Source organism: Hypanus sabinus, chromosome 1, assembly GCF_030144855.1.
Source record: "Hypanus sabinus isolate sHypSab1 chromosome 1, sHypSab1.hap1, whole genome shotgun sequence".
Lineage (NCBI taxonomy): Eukaryota > Metazoa > Chordata > Chondrichthyes > Myliobatiformes > Dasyatidae > Hypanus > Hypanus sabinus.
This window is the reverse complement of record NC_082706.1, coordinates 132,082,805-132,099,104: the sequence shown is the minus strand read 5'-3', so window position 1 is coordinate 132,099,104 and position 16,300 is coordinate 132,082,805. Positions and strand designations below refer to the sequence as shown.

The window sequence follows — 16,300 nt, the reverse complement described above, 5'->3', positions numbered from 1 at the left end:
TGTGAAGATCCCTGCTGCACCTGATGATCCTGTGATCTCTGTCTCAGAGGCCAATGTTAGACTCTTTAAAGAGAGTGAACCCTCGCAAGGCGGAAGGTCCCGATGGAGTACCTGGTAAGGCTCTGAAAACCCGTGCCACCCAACTAGTGGGAATGTTCAAGGATATTTTCAACTTCTCACTGCTAAGGGTGGAAGTTCCCACTTACTTCAAAAAGGCAAAAACTATACCAGTGCCTAAGAAGAATAATGTGGGCTGCCTTGGTGACTATCGCCCAGTAGCACTCACATCGACAGTGATAAAATGCTTTATGAGGTTGGTCATGACTAGACTGAACTCCTGCTTCAGCAAGGATATGAACCCATTACAATTTGCCTATCGCCACAATAGGTCAAAGGCAGACACAATCACAGTGTGTCTCCACACAGCTTTAGACCACCTAGACAACACAAACACCTCCATTAGGATGCTGTACATCGACTATAGCTCAGCATTTAATACCATCATTCTCACAATCCTGACTGAGAAGTTGCAGAACCTGGACCTCTGTACCTCCCTCTGCAAATGAATCCTCCACTTCCTAACTGGAAGACCACAATCTGTGTGCGGATTGGTGATAACATATTCTCCTCGCTGATGATAAACACTGCTGCACCTCAGGGGTGTGTGCTTAGCCCACTGCTCTACTCTGTATATACACATGACTGTGTGGCTAGGTATAGCTCAAATACCATCTATAAATTTGCTGTTGATACAGCCATTGTTGGTAGAATCTCAGGTGGTGATGAGAGGGTGTACAGGAGTGAGATAAGCCAACAAGTGGAGTGGTGCCGCAGCAACAACCTTGCACTCAACGTCAGTAAGACAAAAGAGCTGATTGTGGTCTTCAGGATAAGACAAAGGAACACATATCAATCCTCATAGAGGGATCAGAAGTGGAAAGAATGAGCAGCTTCATGTTCCTGTATATCAAGATCTCTGAGGACCTAACCTGGTCCCAACATATCGATGTAGTCATAAAGAAGGCAAGACAACGGGTATACTTTATTAGGAGTTTGAAGAGATTTTGCATGACAACAAATGCACTCAAAAACTTCTACGCTTGTACTGTGGAGAGCATTCTGACAGACTGCATCACTGTCTGGTATGGAGGGGCTACTGCACAGGACCGAAAGAAGCTGCAGAAGGTTGTAAATCTAGTCAGCTTCATCTTGGGTACTAACCTACGAAGTACCCAGGACATCTTTAGGAAGCAGTGTTTCAGAAAGGCAGCGTCCATTATTAAGGACCTCCAGCACCCAGGGCATGCCCTTTTTCTCACTGTTACCATCAGGTAGGAGGTACAGAAGCCTGCAGTCACACACTCAGCGATTCAGGAACAGCTTCTTCCCTCTGTCATTCGATCCCTAAATGGACATTGAATTTCTGGACACTACCTCACTTTTTTTTAATATGCAATATTTCTGTTTTTGCATGTTTTTAAATCTATTCAATATATGTAATTGATTTGCTTGTTTATTTATTATTTTTCTCTCTCTGCTAGATTATGTATTGCATTGAACTGCTGCTGCTAAGTTAACAAATGTCATGTCACATGCCAGTGATAATAAACCTGATTCTGATTGAAGATGGTTGTCTGCCTGAACTGTTGACTGTTTATTCATTTCCATAGATGCTGCCTGACCTCCTGAGTTCCTCCAGCATTCTGTGTGTTGCTATGGATTTCCAGCATCTGCAAAATCTCTTGTATTTTTGATTTGCTACCTCACTATTTCTTTTTGCATGTTTTTGTTTGTCTTCCATTGTACTGCTGCCACAAAAACAACAAATTTCACAACATATGTCAGAGATAATAAATCTGATTCTGATTTTGACCCAATCCCTGGTTTCAGACACATCAGCCTTGGAAACAACATTTCCTCATTTACTCTCACAAGCACGAGTTCATTAACAATATAATTTAATGAGGCTGCTGTACTGTGGTAGGCATGTGATTAAGCAAGAGATGGTGCAGAAAAGACTCTCCTGTACCTGCTCTTTCTTCCTCAGCATCATTCAGGGCCCCAGTCAGTCTGTCCAGGTGAGGTGACACTTCACCTGCGAGTCTGTCAGGGTCATCCACTGTATCCGATGCGGCCTCCTCTACTTCGGCAAGACCTGATGTAGATTGTGGGAGACGCATTGATGAGCACCTTCACTCTGCCTGCAACAGGCAAGGTCTCCCAATGGCTACCCATTTCAATTTGACTTTCTTTTCCCACTCTTGACATGTCTGTCCATGGCCTCCTCTACTGTCATGATGAGACTAAACTCGGGTTGGATGAGCATCATCTTTTATTCCGTCTCGGTAGCGTCCAACCTGATGGCATGAACATCAACTCCTCTGAGTTCCAGTAATTTCTTTCATTTCCCATCTTTTTTCATTCCCCTTCTTGGTTACCCTCTCATTCCTTTTCTTCTCTCTTACCCATCATCTCCATCGGGTTCCTCTCCTCCTTCCCTTTCTTCCATGGTCCACTGTCCTTTCCTATTAGATTTCTTCATCAGCCCTTTACCTCTTCCCTCCCAGATTCTTACTTCATCCCCACTGCCCCACTCACCAACATTCCCTCTCCTGTTTTTAACTATCACCTTCTAGTCTGTACTTACCCCTCCCCCACCATCTTACTCTGGCATCTTCCCCCTTCCTGTCCAGTCCTGATGAATGGTCTCAGCCCAAAATGTGAAGTATTTATTCCCACCTGTAGATGTTGCCAGACTTGCTGAGTTCCTCCAGTGTTTTGTGTGTGTTGCTCAAGATTCACAAGAAAGTTGCTGGTACTGGAGAAGCAATGCTGGGAGTGTTTCTCCTGAAGGCTGGAGGATGATCTCTTAGAGGTGTACAGTATAAAATCATAAGAGGTATAGATGCAGTGGAAGTTTAAGGGGAGAGGAGGAAGATTGAAAAGAGATCTGAAGGGCAAAGTTTATCACACAGATGGAAAGGGTTTCCAGCAGAAGTGATAGAAGTGGGTATAATTACTTTTGAAAGGCATTTGGACAAGTTCATGGAAAGGAAATGTTTAGAGACCTATGAGCAAAACTCAGGCAAATGGGACTAGCTTAGAAAGGCACCTTGTTCATCATAGATGAATTGGGCTGAAGGGCCTGTTTCTTGGCTGTATAACTCAAATGTTGATGGGCAAGGGGACCGCTTGTTGTCCTACAGGATCTCAATGCAATTTCAGTGGGCACCCAAATGGCAGCAGAGGTCCATAACAAATTGATGGCCTTTTCCTCTCCAGGTGACTGATCCAAGCCCCCCCCCCCCGAATACTATCCACCTTTTCCCCTATTCACAGGATCATTTATATTGGAAGGAAAAGTTAGCCCAGGTTGCCGAGTCTGTTGTCTGTTGTTACTGAAAATGTCTGGCTGTGGCTAAGGCCAGAAACCATGGCTCTGATCAAGAATGCCCATGCAGACTTTCCTTGTAACCATTTATCTGTTGTCCAGGTGTCCAGGCTAAGCAGTTTATTACCTCGGATGAATCTCCAACCGTTTTTCCCAACCATTCAAGCAGCCTCCATGCTTAACTCTTATCCTGTAGAAGCTGCGTTGTTTGGCATCATTGGGGCTGTGTATTTACTGTGTGAGGGAGTCTTTACCAGCAGGTGGAAGAGACCAAAGGTTTGCAACTTTGCTCTCTTTAAATGCTTCTTCAAACAAACTAAATCTTTCTTGCTTTCCTCGCAGACAACAGCAAATTAAATTGCGAGATATTTGCTCTATATGTTGGTGGGCTAACTATCTGATTAACTGTTCTATTTCTCTTTGCTATTTTGAAATCATGCCTAATTTCAATCAATTTTTATTTATAAATTGGTTTGCTTTCTATGCTCTAGGGCAGGACACAAACCATATCCTGTTCATATTTAACATCTTGGCCTTAGATTGACATAAAATTGGAATTATTATTTCAATTTTTCTATATCTTTTGTTCAGATTTTGTTATCCTGAATTCATTTTCTTTTTTGATAAGGTTAATGGAAAAGATTTAATCTTTTAAATATAATACAAAATTCAAGTTCAAATTATTGTTGTAGCCATATATGCACAAGGTATAAGTGCCATCAAAATTAGTATTTTGCAGCATAGTATATTACAAGCATGTCAAACATAAATAACATACACAAAAATTAATATATTATAAATAATTCTAATGACAAAATAAACAAGAGTAAATATAATGATGTTAGTGCAGGTTGAAGGAAGTATAGTCCAAGGTAGATTTAGGGTTTGTCAGGTTGAGGGAAGTTTAGTCCAAGGTAGATTTAGGGTTTGTCAGGTTGAGGGAAGTTTAGTCCAAGGTAGACTTAGGGTTTGTCAGGTTGAGGGAAGTTTAGTCCAAGGTCGATTTAGGGTTTGTCAGGTTGAGGGAAGTTTAGTCCAAGGTAGATTTAGGGTTTGTCAGGTTGAGGGAAGTTTAGTCCAAGGTAGATTTAGGGTTTGTCAGGTTGAGGGAAGTTTAGTCCAAGGTAGATTTAGGGTTTGTCAGGTTGAGGGAAGTTTAGTCCAAGGTAGATTTAGGGTTTGTCAGGTTGAGGGAAGTTTAGTCCAAGGTCGATTTAGGGTTTGTCAGGTTGAGGGAAGTTTAGTCCAAGGTCGATTTAGGGTTTGTCAGGTTGAGGGAAGTTTAGTCCAAAGTAGACTTGGGGTTTGTCAGGTTGAGGGAAGTTTAGTCCAAGGTCGATTTAGGGTTTGTCAGGTTGAGGGAAGTTTAGTCCAAGGTCGATTTATGGTTTGTCAGGTTGAGGGAAGTTTAGTCCAAGGTCGATTTAGGGTTTGTCAGGTTGAGGGAAGTTTAGTCCAAGGTAGACTTGGGGTTTGTCAGGTTGAGGGAAGTTTAGTCCAAGGTCGATTTAGGGTTTGTCAGGTTGAGGGAAGTTTAGTCCAAGGTAGACTTGGGGTTTGTCAGGTTGAGGGAAGTTTAGTCCAAGGTCGATTTAGGGTTTGTCAGGTTGAGGGAAGTTTAGTCCAAGGTCGATTTAGGGTTTGTCAGGTTGAGGGAAGTTTAGTCGAAGGTAGACTTAGGTTTTGTCAGGTTGAGGGAAGATTAGTCCAAGGTCGATTTAGGGTTTGTCAGGTTGAGGGAAGTTTAGTCCAAGGTAGACTTAGGGTTTGTCAGGTTGAGGGAAGTTTAGTTCAAGGTCGATTTAGGGTTTGTCAGGTTGAGGGAAGATTAGTCCAAGGTAGACTTAGGGTTTGTCAGGTTGAGGGAAGTTTAGTCCAAGGTCGACTTAGGGTTTGTCAGGTTGAGGGAAGTTTAGTCCAAGGTCGACTTAGGGTTTGTCAGGTTGAGGGAAGTTTAGTCCAAGGTCGATTTAGGGTTTGTCAGGTTGAGGGAAGTTTAGTCCAAGGTCGATTTAGGCTTTGTCAGGTTGGTTCAAGAACTCCGTGACAGAGGGGAAGTAGTTTTTGTTGGACCTTGTAGTGTGAATCTTCAGGCTCCTATACCTCCTGCTTAATGGCAGCTCTGAGAAGAGAGCATGACCTAGATGGTGGAAGTTCTTAATGATTGGATGTCACCTTCCTGAGACATCGCCTTTTTATATGCCCTCATGGTGAGGAGAGTGCTTACCCATGATTGAACTGGCTAATTCTACTACTCTCAGTAGCCTCTGGTGTTCCTGTGAATTTTCATACCAGGCCGTGATGCTATCAGTCATCTTAAGAACATGAGAATTTTGAGCTGGAGGAGGTGTTCTCAGTCACCTTTTATTCTAGTAAAGACTAAAGTTCTATCAATCTCAACCTCATAAGTTTGAGTACACTCAGTCATTTGCCCTCCACTGTTCTGAGGGGTAGAAAATTCAAAAGATTCACAACTTCTTGAGAGAAGTAATTTGTCTTGGCTTTAAATGGATGAGCATAACATTCAGCAGCTTCATGTCCAGCTCCCTAGGTATGCAGGACTTTCCCATGAGACTCTTCTAAATTTTAGAAAGCGTTAGCATCTGAACCTTTCCCCTTTAGACACAAGAAGTTAACCAGGATGTGGTAAGATTAGTTGACTTTCATATACACCAGGGTGTAGTGAATTTCCTTGTTCACATGAAGCTCACAGAATAAACAGTATACATGGCAATAATAGATACAATAATGTGTAACAAGAGCACAATAACAGACTGGTAGAAAGATTGTCGTGAAGTCTGAAGTGGGACAAAAGCAATTATTGAAGTGACCGTCGTGGAATAACCACAAGAGTTATGAGAGTTAAGAATGTGAGCCTTGTGAACTTTCTGTACATACATTTAAAAAACAAGTATGTCCTTCCTCTTTCAACATTTTTATTAATTTAATTTTCTACATCGAAGAATACAGAGTACAGTAAGATATATATTAAGTCAAAAAGGATTAAATATTATTAAATATGTTATATTTGAATCACACTTGGAATCTCAATACCATATATTTATGTAAATTAAATTAAATCGTAATATTGAAATATGATGATTTTATTATGCAAAAAAAAAAGAATCTAATCCCACTACCAAGACCGAAGCTGTTTGGTAAAGAAAGAATAAAGGGAAAAAATCCTTATCGTATAGTGAAATATGTTATTAGCCAACATCTGTATTTTAAGAGCAAATCAAAGGTTTTGAAAATAGTTCAAAAATGGTCCCCACAATGTTTAAAAGTCTTGACTAGATTCAGAAATTGAACAACGGATCTCCTGTAAATTTAAGCATGACATAACATCACGTAACCATTGAGCGTGAGTAGGTGGAACGATATCCTTCCATTTAAGCAAGAGCACCCTCAATGCTATAAGAGAAATAAAAGCCAAAATTTGCAAATCAGATGTCTCCAAAATAATATCTTTTCCTCCAACAATACCGAACAATGCAGTCAAAGGGTTAGGCTTAAAATTTACTTTGAAACGTACAGAGAAAGTTTGGAATACTCGCTACCAGTATTTTTCAAGACTCGGACATGTCCAAAACATATGAATTAGTGAAGCTTCTTCATTGTTCCATGTATCACAATAGGGAGGTATATCCGAATAAAAAGGAGATGGCTTATCCTTGGTCATGTGAGCCCTATGAACCACTTTGAATTGTAGGATGGAGTGGCAGGAACAAAACGATGAAGAATTAACCAATTTAAAAATTCCATTCCAAGTTTCCTGAGGTATTGAAATCTATAAATCTTGTTCCCAAAGATTTTTAATTTTGTCTAAAGGTGCATTTCTCATTCCCAGTAACATGCCATAAATATTGGATATTGAACCATTATGAAAAGGTTTCAAATTAGAAAATACATCTAATAAGTCCTTATCAGTACTCATGGGAAATATATATAATTGAGATCGCAGAAAGTCTCTAATTTGTCGATATCGAAAAAAGTGGGTTCTTGTTAAGCTATATTTAGCTGACAGTTGCTCAAATGAAAAGAGGCTTCCTCCAACAAACAGATCCTGGAAGCATTTAATGCCCAATCTACCCCATCCTTTAAAAACTGGCTCAATCATAGAAGGTATAAAAAAAATTAGAAAAAAATGGGACTTGAAAGAAAGAATCTCAATAAATCGAAGTATTTTCTAAATTGCACCCAGATCCTCAAAGTATGTTTAACTACCAAATTGTCAGTTAGTTTACTTAAAGATAAAGGAAGTAAGGATCCGAGAAGAGAAATGATAGAAAATTTATTAACAGAATTAACTTCTAAAGAAACCTATACCGGACAGTCCTCACAGTTAATATAGTGTGACCAAAATGTAAGATTTCATATATTGACTACCCAGTAATAAAACCTAAAATTTGGTAAAGCTAAACCTCCATTCTTTTTAGCATTTTTGAAGATGAACTTTTTTTCCATATGTAAGATAAAATAGAATCAAGAGAATCAAAAAAGGATTCAGGAATAAAAGCGGGTAAGGTCTGAAAAAGGTATATAAATTTAGGTAAGATATTCATTTTAATAGAATTAATTTGGCCAATCAACGATAACGAGAGGGGCGACCAGTTTGATAGTGCCCTTTTTACATAATTCAGTAGGGTAAGAAAATTTTCTTTAAGTAGGTGTTTATAATTCTTAGTAATTGCTACACCCAAATAGGTAAATTGATTTCTTACAATTTTAAAAGGGTTAGTATTAATTGATACCGAATTATTCAAAGGAATAAGTTCACTCTTATATAAATTCAGTTTACATCCTGAAAACTGGCTGAAACAGGAGAGTAAAGAAAGTGCAGGAGATAACAAAATCTCGACATTAGAAATAAAAAGCAATAGGTCATCAGCATAGAGTGAAACTTTGTGGGTAGTACCTTTCCTTAAAATACCAGTGATATCACTAGATTCTTGAAAAGCAATGGCTAAGAGTTCAAAGGCCAGATCAAAGAGCAATGGGCTCAAAGGACGGCCTTGTCTGCTTCTACGCTGAAGTTTAAATGGTTTAAATTCTGAAAATTAGTAAGAACCCGAGCAGAGGGACATAAATAAAGTAATTTAATCCATGAGTGAAATCAGGCCCATATCCTTCCTTAAGTGGAAGACTAACTCTGTGGCAGCAGTTCAGAAGTGGTCTCAGCAAAGTCCTGTTTAGCTTTAACGATGATGTCAGTGTCCTGCTTGCTTCCTTAATCAATTGATGCCTGCATGCTAGCTTGCTGTAACTTCTGCTGGAGCTTGAGGTGCTCAACTGTAAATTATGTTTTGGAAGCTTACAGGAACACACAGAATTTGGACCCTATCTCTCACCCACCTAATTGTGGGTTAAAAAAAAATGAAACAACAAATCATCTGCCTGAACTCTGAAGAACTTTGTATCTATGTGATTTAAAAGTGATTCCTCAACTTATATCATTTTCTCTCACTCCTGTGCATTTCTGTATGGAAACATGCTGTGCCCACACAATGGCTCCCTGGATTCCGGTGTAATGAATTGATATGTTCGAACATTGGAGAGACCCACAATGGAAACCAGAGTCACAGGTTTGGGCAGAAGTGCACAAGATGTGTTCTGTTCTTGGCAAGCAATCTGAAGGTGAATCTGAAGGAAGGTGGATACAAGCACTTTGTGTTAATTACACAGGCACAACACAACACTCGGTAAATGCTGTCTCACTCTCTCACCCATGGAGAGAGAGGGAATCAGAATTCTCACTACTGAAGTCTGATGATACATTGACCTCACCCCGAGGTTTCTAGATTGTTGAACTCCAGGACATTCCAAAAGAAAATTTGGGAGGAAAATTATAATTGCATAAAAATATCTTCCAGTTCCTTTGAACACTAAATTGGAGAAACGTTATGACACTGGAGACAACTTAGCACGTTTGTATCCACAATAATCAATTAAGAAGTCCCCAAACTCATCTCACCATCTAGCAATGGATCAAGCAGCACTCTGGGTAATCAATATTCATGCTGTCAGATTATAAGCTATCAAGTCAAGTCAACTTTTATTGTCATTTCAACCATAACTGCTGGTACAGTGCATAGTGTAGGCAGAATATCAGGTACTTATATCTATTAATATCCATTTATTAAAACTGAATTAGAACAAACTGGGTAGAACAGGGAAATGTTTCCATTGCTTGCATGATGTGAAATAAGGGGCCTGTTGTAGTTGGGTCTTCCAAGAATGGAGATAGTAAGCACTTATATCCACAGCGAATCCTCGAACACAACACCACTAATGGCTGGGTCATTGTAATTTTAAAGCTTGAAACTGATGGACTTTTGATTGTCAATAATTGTCTGCCAGACATACAAGGTTGGGTTACAGATCAGTTGTGATCTTGTTAAAAGTCAGAACTGGTGTGAAGACCTCTGTGGTATCATCCTGTGCACTAACACAATAGCTTATAATTCATGAGAAATCAGAAAGCACAAAGTTTTATGTTTTAGTCTTTGAAAAAGATGACACCCTCATCTAATAAGTTAGTTCTAGATGATTATGTTAGAAATGAAAGAAAACTATAGCAGGCTCTAATTATAATAAGAATGTCACTGTAATATTGTCCTGAATTCATGTAGCTGTACAACTAGTAGCCAAGACAAAAGAGATTACATCCAAAATTATCTTTATCCATAAGTAGAATTTTCTACTTCAACCTAAAGTTTACACCGTAGAATGGAACTTGAGTTTATATTTTAAAACTACCAACAAAGACTAATTTGTCATTTTATTTGGTGACAATGTGACCAATAATTTAACTCAAACCATCTTGATTTTTGTAAGATACTTGATACTATGCTTAAACAACGTGTGAGAAAAACTCTGACAATAATTTGAAAGCACATCAGGACAGCAGAGTGGTCCAGTTGTTAGAGCTGCTGCCATGGGGGTCCAGTCACCTGGGTTCAATTGTGACCTCAGGTGCTGTCTGTGTGGAGCCTGGACCTTGTCCCGGGGGTTTCTGCTGGGTGCTTTATTTCCCACATCTGAAAGTCATTAAGGATTGATAGGATAATTGCCCCCTGTAAATAGTCCTTTGTGTGTGGATGGTGGTGGAACCTGGGAAAAGTTGATTAGGAATGTTGGGGAATAAAATGGGATTATTGTGGAATTAGTGTAGACGTGTGCTTGATGGCATTATGAACTCAGTAGATCAAAGGACTTGTCTCTGTACTGCACATCGCTGTGTATCTTTACTGGTTTATTATTGTCACGTCTAGCAAGGTACATGCTATCTATACAGATAATTTCATTGCAGCAGTGCATTGGGGTAGTTCATAGGATAAACAGTAACCAAATGGAGAATAGTGTTACAGAAACAAAGGAAGCACAGTACACACAGACAATACATACAAGGTCATAACGAGGTAGATTGTGAGATCATGAATCTGACTCTATGCACTAACATTCTGAATATTTGAGCATGTATGTTTGAGTGTGTTCTCTGAGGCAGCGTGCGGTGCCTGTGTATCTATTATCCACCTTTCCTGATTTTATTTACTGTATATTGATTTTGCCACAGCAATAGTTATTGCAAATTAAGAATAAAATTGATTGAATATTGCACTGGCAAGGGATGCCTTTGAAAGTCACTGATGTGTTACAGGAGGAGTTCTGTTACCCGGTGGAATGCTTGGCTCTGACAGTGGAGGAAGTGATGCACATTCGTCAGGTACTGGTGAAAGCAGAACTCGAGAAGTACCAGCAATACAAAGATATCTACACTGCCTTGAAGAAGGGGAAGGTTTGTTTCCGCCCAAGAAGGGAATTATGCTGACCAGCATGAACTAGTTCATGTTTTATTAACTTTTTTAAAAAAACTTTCTTATACTTCTCTCTCCAACTCAATGTCAGAGTCCTGCAGTCAGATGTCATGTGATAAAGATTTTTTTTTAACTGCAGATGCAGGAAGTCTGAAATAATTCCAGAAAATGATGTGGATGCAGCAGGTCAGACATGGTCTGTGCAGAGAGAAACAGCTCATGTTTAAGGTTGAAGAGAACACTTGTGTTGTACTTTTCTATGTTCTATGAAAGTAGCTAGTGAAACACGACTGGTATTCCTAACCAATTACATACTGGGGTTCAGCTTCACACAGTCCTGTTACTTGTGGGTGCTGTAAGGTTACTGGGGCATAGTTTTCTTTGGGGCTATCTGTGCATCACTGACAAGGCTGCCGTTTATTGCCCAACCTTAATCACTCTTGAGAAGGTGGTAGTGAGTAACTCGCGTGAACTGCTGTAGTCCTCAGGTGAACGTACTCCCTTGGTGCCATTGAAGAGGAAGTTCCAGGGTGTAGACCTAGTGGCAATGAATTAATCGTGGTACATCTTCAGGTCAGGTGTGGTGCAACCTCAGAAGATGATGGAATGCCCTTTTCCCCTTGTCCTTCCTGGGATAAAGGTTGTGGGGTTGAGAGTTGTGGCTAAGTGAGGAAGTGCAGTGCAGTTTTTGATAGTGCACGCTACAGCCTTTGTGCAGCTGGTGGTGGAGAGAGTGAATGGTCAGGTTAGCATATGGGATACCAGCCATAGTGAGTAAATGGTATCAAACTTCTCTGTTGATCTGCACTCATCCAGGTGGGTGAAGTTTCTTCCACCATGTTGCTGGCTTAGGCCTTGTGTATGGTTGTTAACAGCTCAGTGTGAATAAGATTCCAGGACCAAACCTGGTAACCAGGTTGTTCAACGGAAGATCTCATGTTGAAGCAAACAATGTGTCTGAAGCAATTCTTTCACAAATGGACATAAATGCTGCAATGATAGCAGAACTAGTTTGCAGAGAGGGAAATATAGAGGCTTTGTGTCCTGAGAAAGTATAATCAAACAATACTTTTATAATTTGAAACATAGTGAAATTCAAAACAGGGTGAAATTTGCCATCTGCTTAGCGCAGAGCAAACTCCCACCAAAAAGTGAAAGGCTTTGACAGAGTGAATGTGGAGAGTATGTTTCCTATGGTGGGAGAGTCTGACTGGAGGACACAGCCTCAAAATGGAGGGGCATCCTTTTAGAACAGAGATAAGGAGGAATTTCTTCAGCCAGGGAATGGTGAATGTGTGGAAGTCACTTCCACAGGCAGCTGTGAAGGCCACGTATTTATGTACATTTAAGGCGGAGGTTGACAGATTCTTGCTTAGTCAGGGCATGAAGGGATTTGGAGAGGAAGGCAAGAGATTGGGCCTGAGTGGGAAAATGGAAAAGCCGTGATGAAATGGCGGAGAAGGTTCAAAGGGCCAAATGGCCTCATTCTGTTCCTATATCTGTTGGTCTTATGGTCTAAACATCAATATACAATGGACAAAATAATGTACCTTTTCATGTTGATGAAGTAATAAAAATTGGCTTGGACACTGGGAATATTTCCCCTGCTCCTCTTCAAGATAGAGACATCAGTTTGTACAGCACAGACACAAACCTTTCTGCCTGCCATGTTCATGCTAAGCACTAGGTTTACCTGATTCTCCCATACCCACATTTTGTTCATATGCTTTGGTGATTCAACTGTTTGTCTAGTTGCTTCTTACATATTAGAAAGGTACCTATCTCCACCACTATCTTGGTCATTAAATTTCTAATTCTAGCTGCTCTCTGGGTGAAAAATTACCCCTTCAGGTGTCCTCTACATTTTACCTTTCCACTTATGCCTATATCCTCTTGTTTTAGACTCCCCCACCTAGAGGGAAAATATCCTGCTGCGTTCCCTATTTAACCCCCTCATAGTTTTGTATACCTCTATCAGGTCACTCCTCTGGTCCAGAGAAAACAAACCCAGCCGATCCAGTTGCTCCTTATGACTGTAATGTTCCATCCCAGGCCAAGTAAGAAAAAGGAGTAGAGGTAAATTATTTGGCCTCTGGAGCCTTCTTTACCATTCAAAAGATCATGACTGATCAGCACGTGGTCTCAACTCCACCTACTTGGCTTTTCTCCATAATCCTTAATTCCCCTGCGATGCAAGCATCTCTCTGTGTCTTAAATGTTCCACAGGGGTTGGTGTTGGGACCGTTGCTTTTTATGTTGTATGTCAATGATTTGGACTATGGGATTAATGGATTTGTGGCTAAATTTGCTGACAATACAAAGACAGGTGGAGGAACGGGAAACAGAGAGCCTGCAGAGAGACATAGATAGTTTAGGGGAATGGACAAAGAAGTGGCAAATGAAATACAATGTTGGAAAGTGTATGGTCATCACTTTGGTGGAAGAAATAAACTGGCAGATGGTTATCTAGTTGGCGAGAGAATTCAAAATGCAGAGATGCAAAGGGATTTGGGAGTCCTTGTGCAAGATACCCTAAATGTTAACCTCCAGGTTGAGTCGGTTGTGAAGAAGGCAAATGCAATGTTGGCATTCATTCTAGAGGTATAGAATAAAAGAGCAGGGATGTGATGTTGAAGCTCTATAAGGCACTCGTGAGACCACACTTGGAGTATTGTGTGCAGTTTTGGGCTCCTTATTTTAGAAATGATATACTGACATTGGAGAGGGTTCAGAGACGATTCACAAGAATGATTTCAGGAATGAAAGCGTTACCGTATGAGGAACGTCTGCCAGCTCTTGGGCTGTATTCCCTGGAGTTCAGGAGAATGAGGGGGGATCTCATAGAAACATTTCAAATGTTATCCCTGAACAGATTAGATATGGCAAAGTTATTTCCCATGGTAGGGGAGTCTAGGACAAGAGGGCACAACTTCAGGATTAAAGGGCGTCCTTTTAGAACAGAGGTGTGGAGAAATTACTTTAGTCAGAGGGTGGTAAATCTGTGGAATTTGTTGCCATGACTGACTGTGGAGGCCAAGTCACTGGGTGTATTTAAGGCAGAGATAGATGGGTTTTTGATTAGCCAGGGCATCAAAGGGTATGGGGAGAAGGCAGGGGAGTGGAGATGACTGGAAGAATTGGATCAGCCCATGATTGAATGGCGGTGCAGACCCGATGGGCCAAATAGCCTACTTCTGCTCCTGTATCTTATGGTCTTAAATATATTTGATGAAGTAGCCTTGTTCCTTGGGTAGAGAATTCCACTATTAATTCACACTGCTACAATTGTATTTCTATGCTATATTGAATGTCCTGTTGTACATACTATTTATTACAAATTACTATATATTGCACATTGCATATTTAGATGGAGATGTAACGTAAAGATTTTTACACCTCGTGTATGTGAAGGATGAAAGAAATAAAGTCAGTTCAATACTCTCTAGGAAAAGTTGTCCTAAATCTACTCCCCTGAATCTTTAATATCATGTCCTCCGGTTGTAGTCTCACCCACCAGTGGAAACACCTTCCTTGTCTCTTTCATGTCTGTCCTGGTGAATGTCACTGTCTGGTAGTGCTCGGGGGTCATTTACCTGCATCAGCTAGGGCTTCAGTTTAGAATCTAATCTGAGAACACCACTTCTGCGATTTTATTGTTCGATTGAAGTCTCCGGTGTGGGGCCCCACCACATAATCTTCTAAGCTCTAACTTGGAGAAACAGCATGATCTAGTGAATCCCAACAGTCTGAAAAGGAATGGACCAAACAAAAATTCTTTGCCATATCATCCACATCCAGGAGCAGAAAGGAAAGAGAAAAGTCTACGGAAGGGGCTGCAATTGATATGTGTTATATTTTTGGATTTATTGAATGTTAGTCCTTAATTCAACAGGAGAGGGAATTATTTCTATCGTGCAGTATCCATCTATTCTGCCCTATACTGAGGTGTGAGCTGTTGACTGAGCACAGGACAGAAACCCACCTTCCGATCACACACTGTTTTAACCTGTGGAGAGTAAAAAGGAAACCTCTCCGTCAAATCAGACTCCAAAGTAAAATGCTACAGGTGCTGGAAATCTGAAGCCAAAACTGGAGGTGCAGAAAGTCAAAGTCAAGTTTAGTGTCATTCACAACTGGTACAGTTGTGCGCTGGTGCAATGAAAATCTTACTGCAGCAGCACCCCAGATGCGTGATGTTAGAGACACAATGTTCACAAGAAAAACATAAATGTATACAAGAATTAGACGATCTGAACAAAGGCAGCACTGTCCAGTGTAGTGCAAAGTGGTCACAGTGTGGTAGTGATCAGGCTTGGTTCAAGAGCCAAATGGTTGAAGGCAAATATGTGTGATGAGCGAAATGAGTGAACACGAAGCAGTCTTCAGTCTGATAATCACTTCCTCAAACTGCTCTGAACTTCCATTGTTCCTGAGTTCTTTCCTACTGCTTTGTCATTTTCAAGATCACTTCCTCTATTATTCACATCCTACCACCCACATGCTGACTTCTGACACAGAAAAGAAGACATCTACGATATGTAATCCTCCTTGTAGGAGAATAAAGGGTAGCAAGTGAAAGCAGGAATGTCCCATTCAGGGTAAAGCAGCTGGCCTCGTGACCCCAGTTCGACTCCGCACAGGAGCCACGGTGGCCATTAATGCAGAACAGAAAAATGCTATTCAGGCTATCATCTGATTATCAAGTAACCATTTATCAGCATTAGTTTGTAGTCTAGGACATAAAGCACAGGAACAGGCCATTCAAATAATAGTGTGCCAAACTAATTAAACTAGCAACTAAACGTCAAACTAAATTAATCCTTTCTGCCCACAAAATGACAATATCCCTCCATTCTTCACCCGTTCATTTGCCTAAGAGATTGTTAAACACCTCTAAAGTATTTGCTTCCACTACCAGCCCTGGCAGCACATTCCAGGCACACACTGCCCTCTGTAAGAATAAAAACAATTTGCCCCAGATCTTGAGGCTGTCTGTTGGTCAGGTTCAGCCATCGAGGCTGCATCCTAACTGTCTCCGTGACGCACAGTACACTGTGGCGAGGAACCTGTTGCCCATGCGGTAGGCCTTTCC

The 16,300-nt window shown here is 40.6% G+C and overlaps 1 protein-coding gene across 8 annotated transcripts in view; it reads left to right on the top strand.

The window, feature by feature from the left end:
• The window catches only part of LOC132397745 (protein spire homolog 1-like), a 223,557-nt gene that overhangs the window by 175,582 nt on the left and 31,675 nt on the right, over positions 1 to 16,300 (top strand). For 4 of the 8 annotated variants that reach the window (XM_059976518.1, XM_059976523.1, XM_059976510.1 and 1 more), the window contains 2 exons: positions 3,494 to 3,667; positions 11,052 to 11,189. In XM_059976518.1, the coding sequence (XP_059832501.1) occupies positions 3,494 to 3,667; positions 11,052 to 11,189 (312 nt within the window). The remainder of the gene's footprint in view (positions 1 to 3,493; positions 3,668 to 11,051; positions 11,190 to 16,300) is intronic. The other 4 variants (XM_059976545.1, XM_059976532.1, XM_059976529.1 and 1 more) reach the window with 3 other exon arrangements.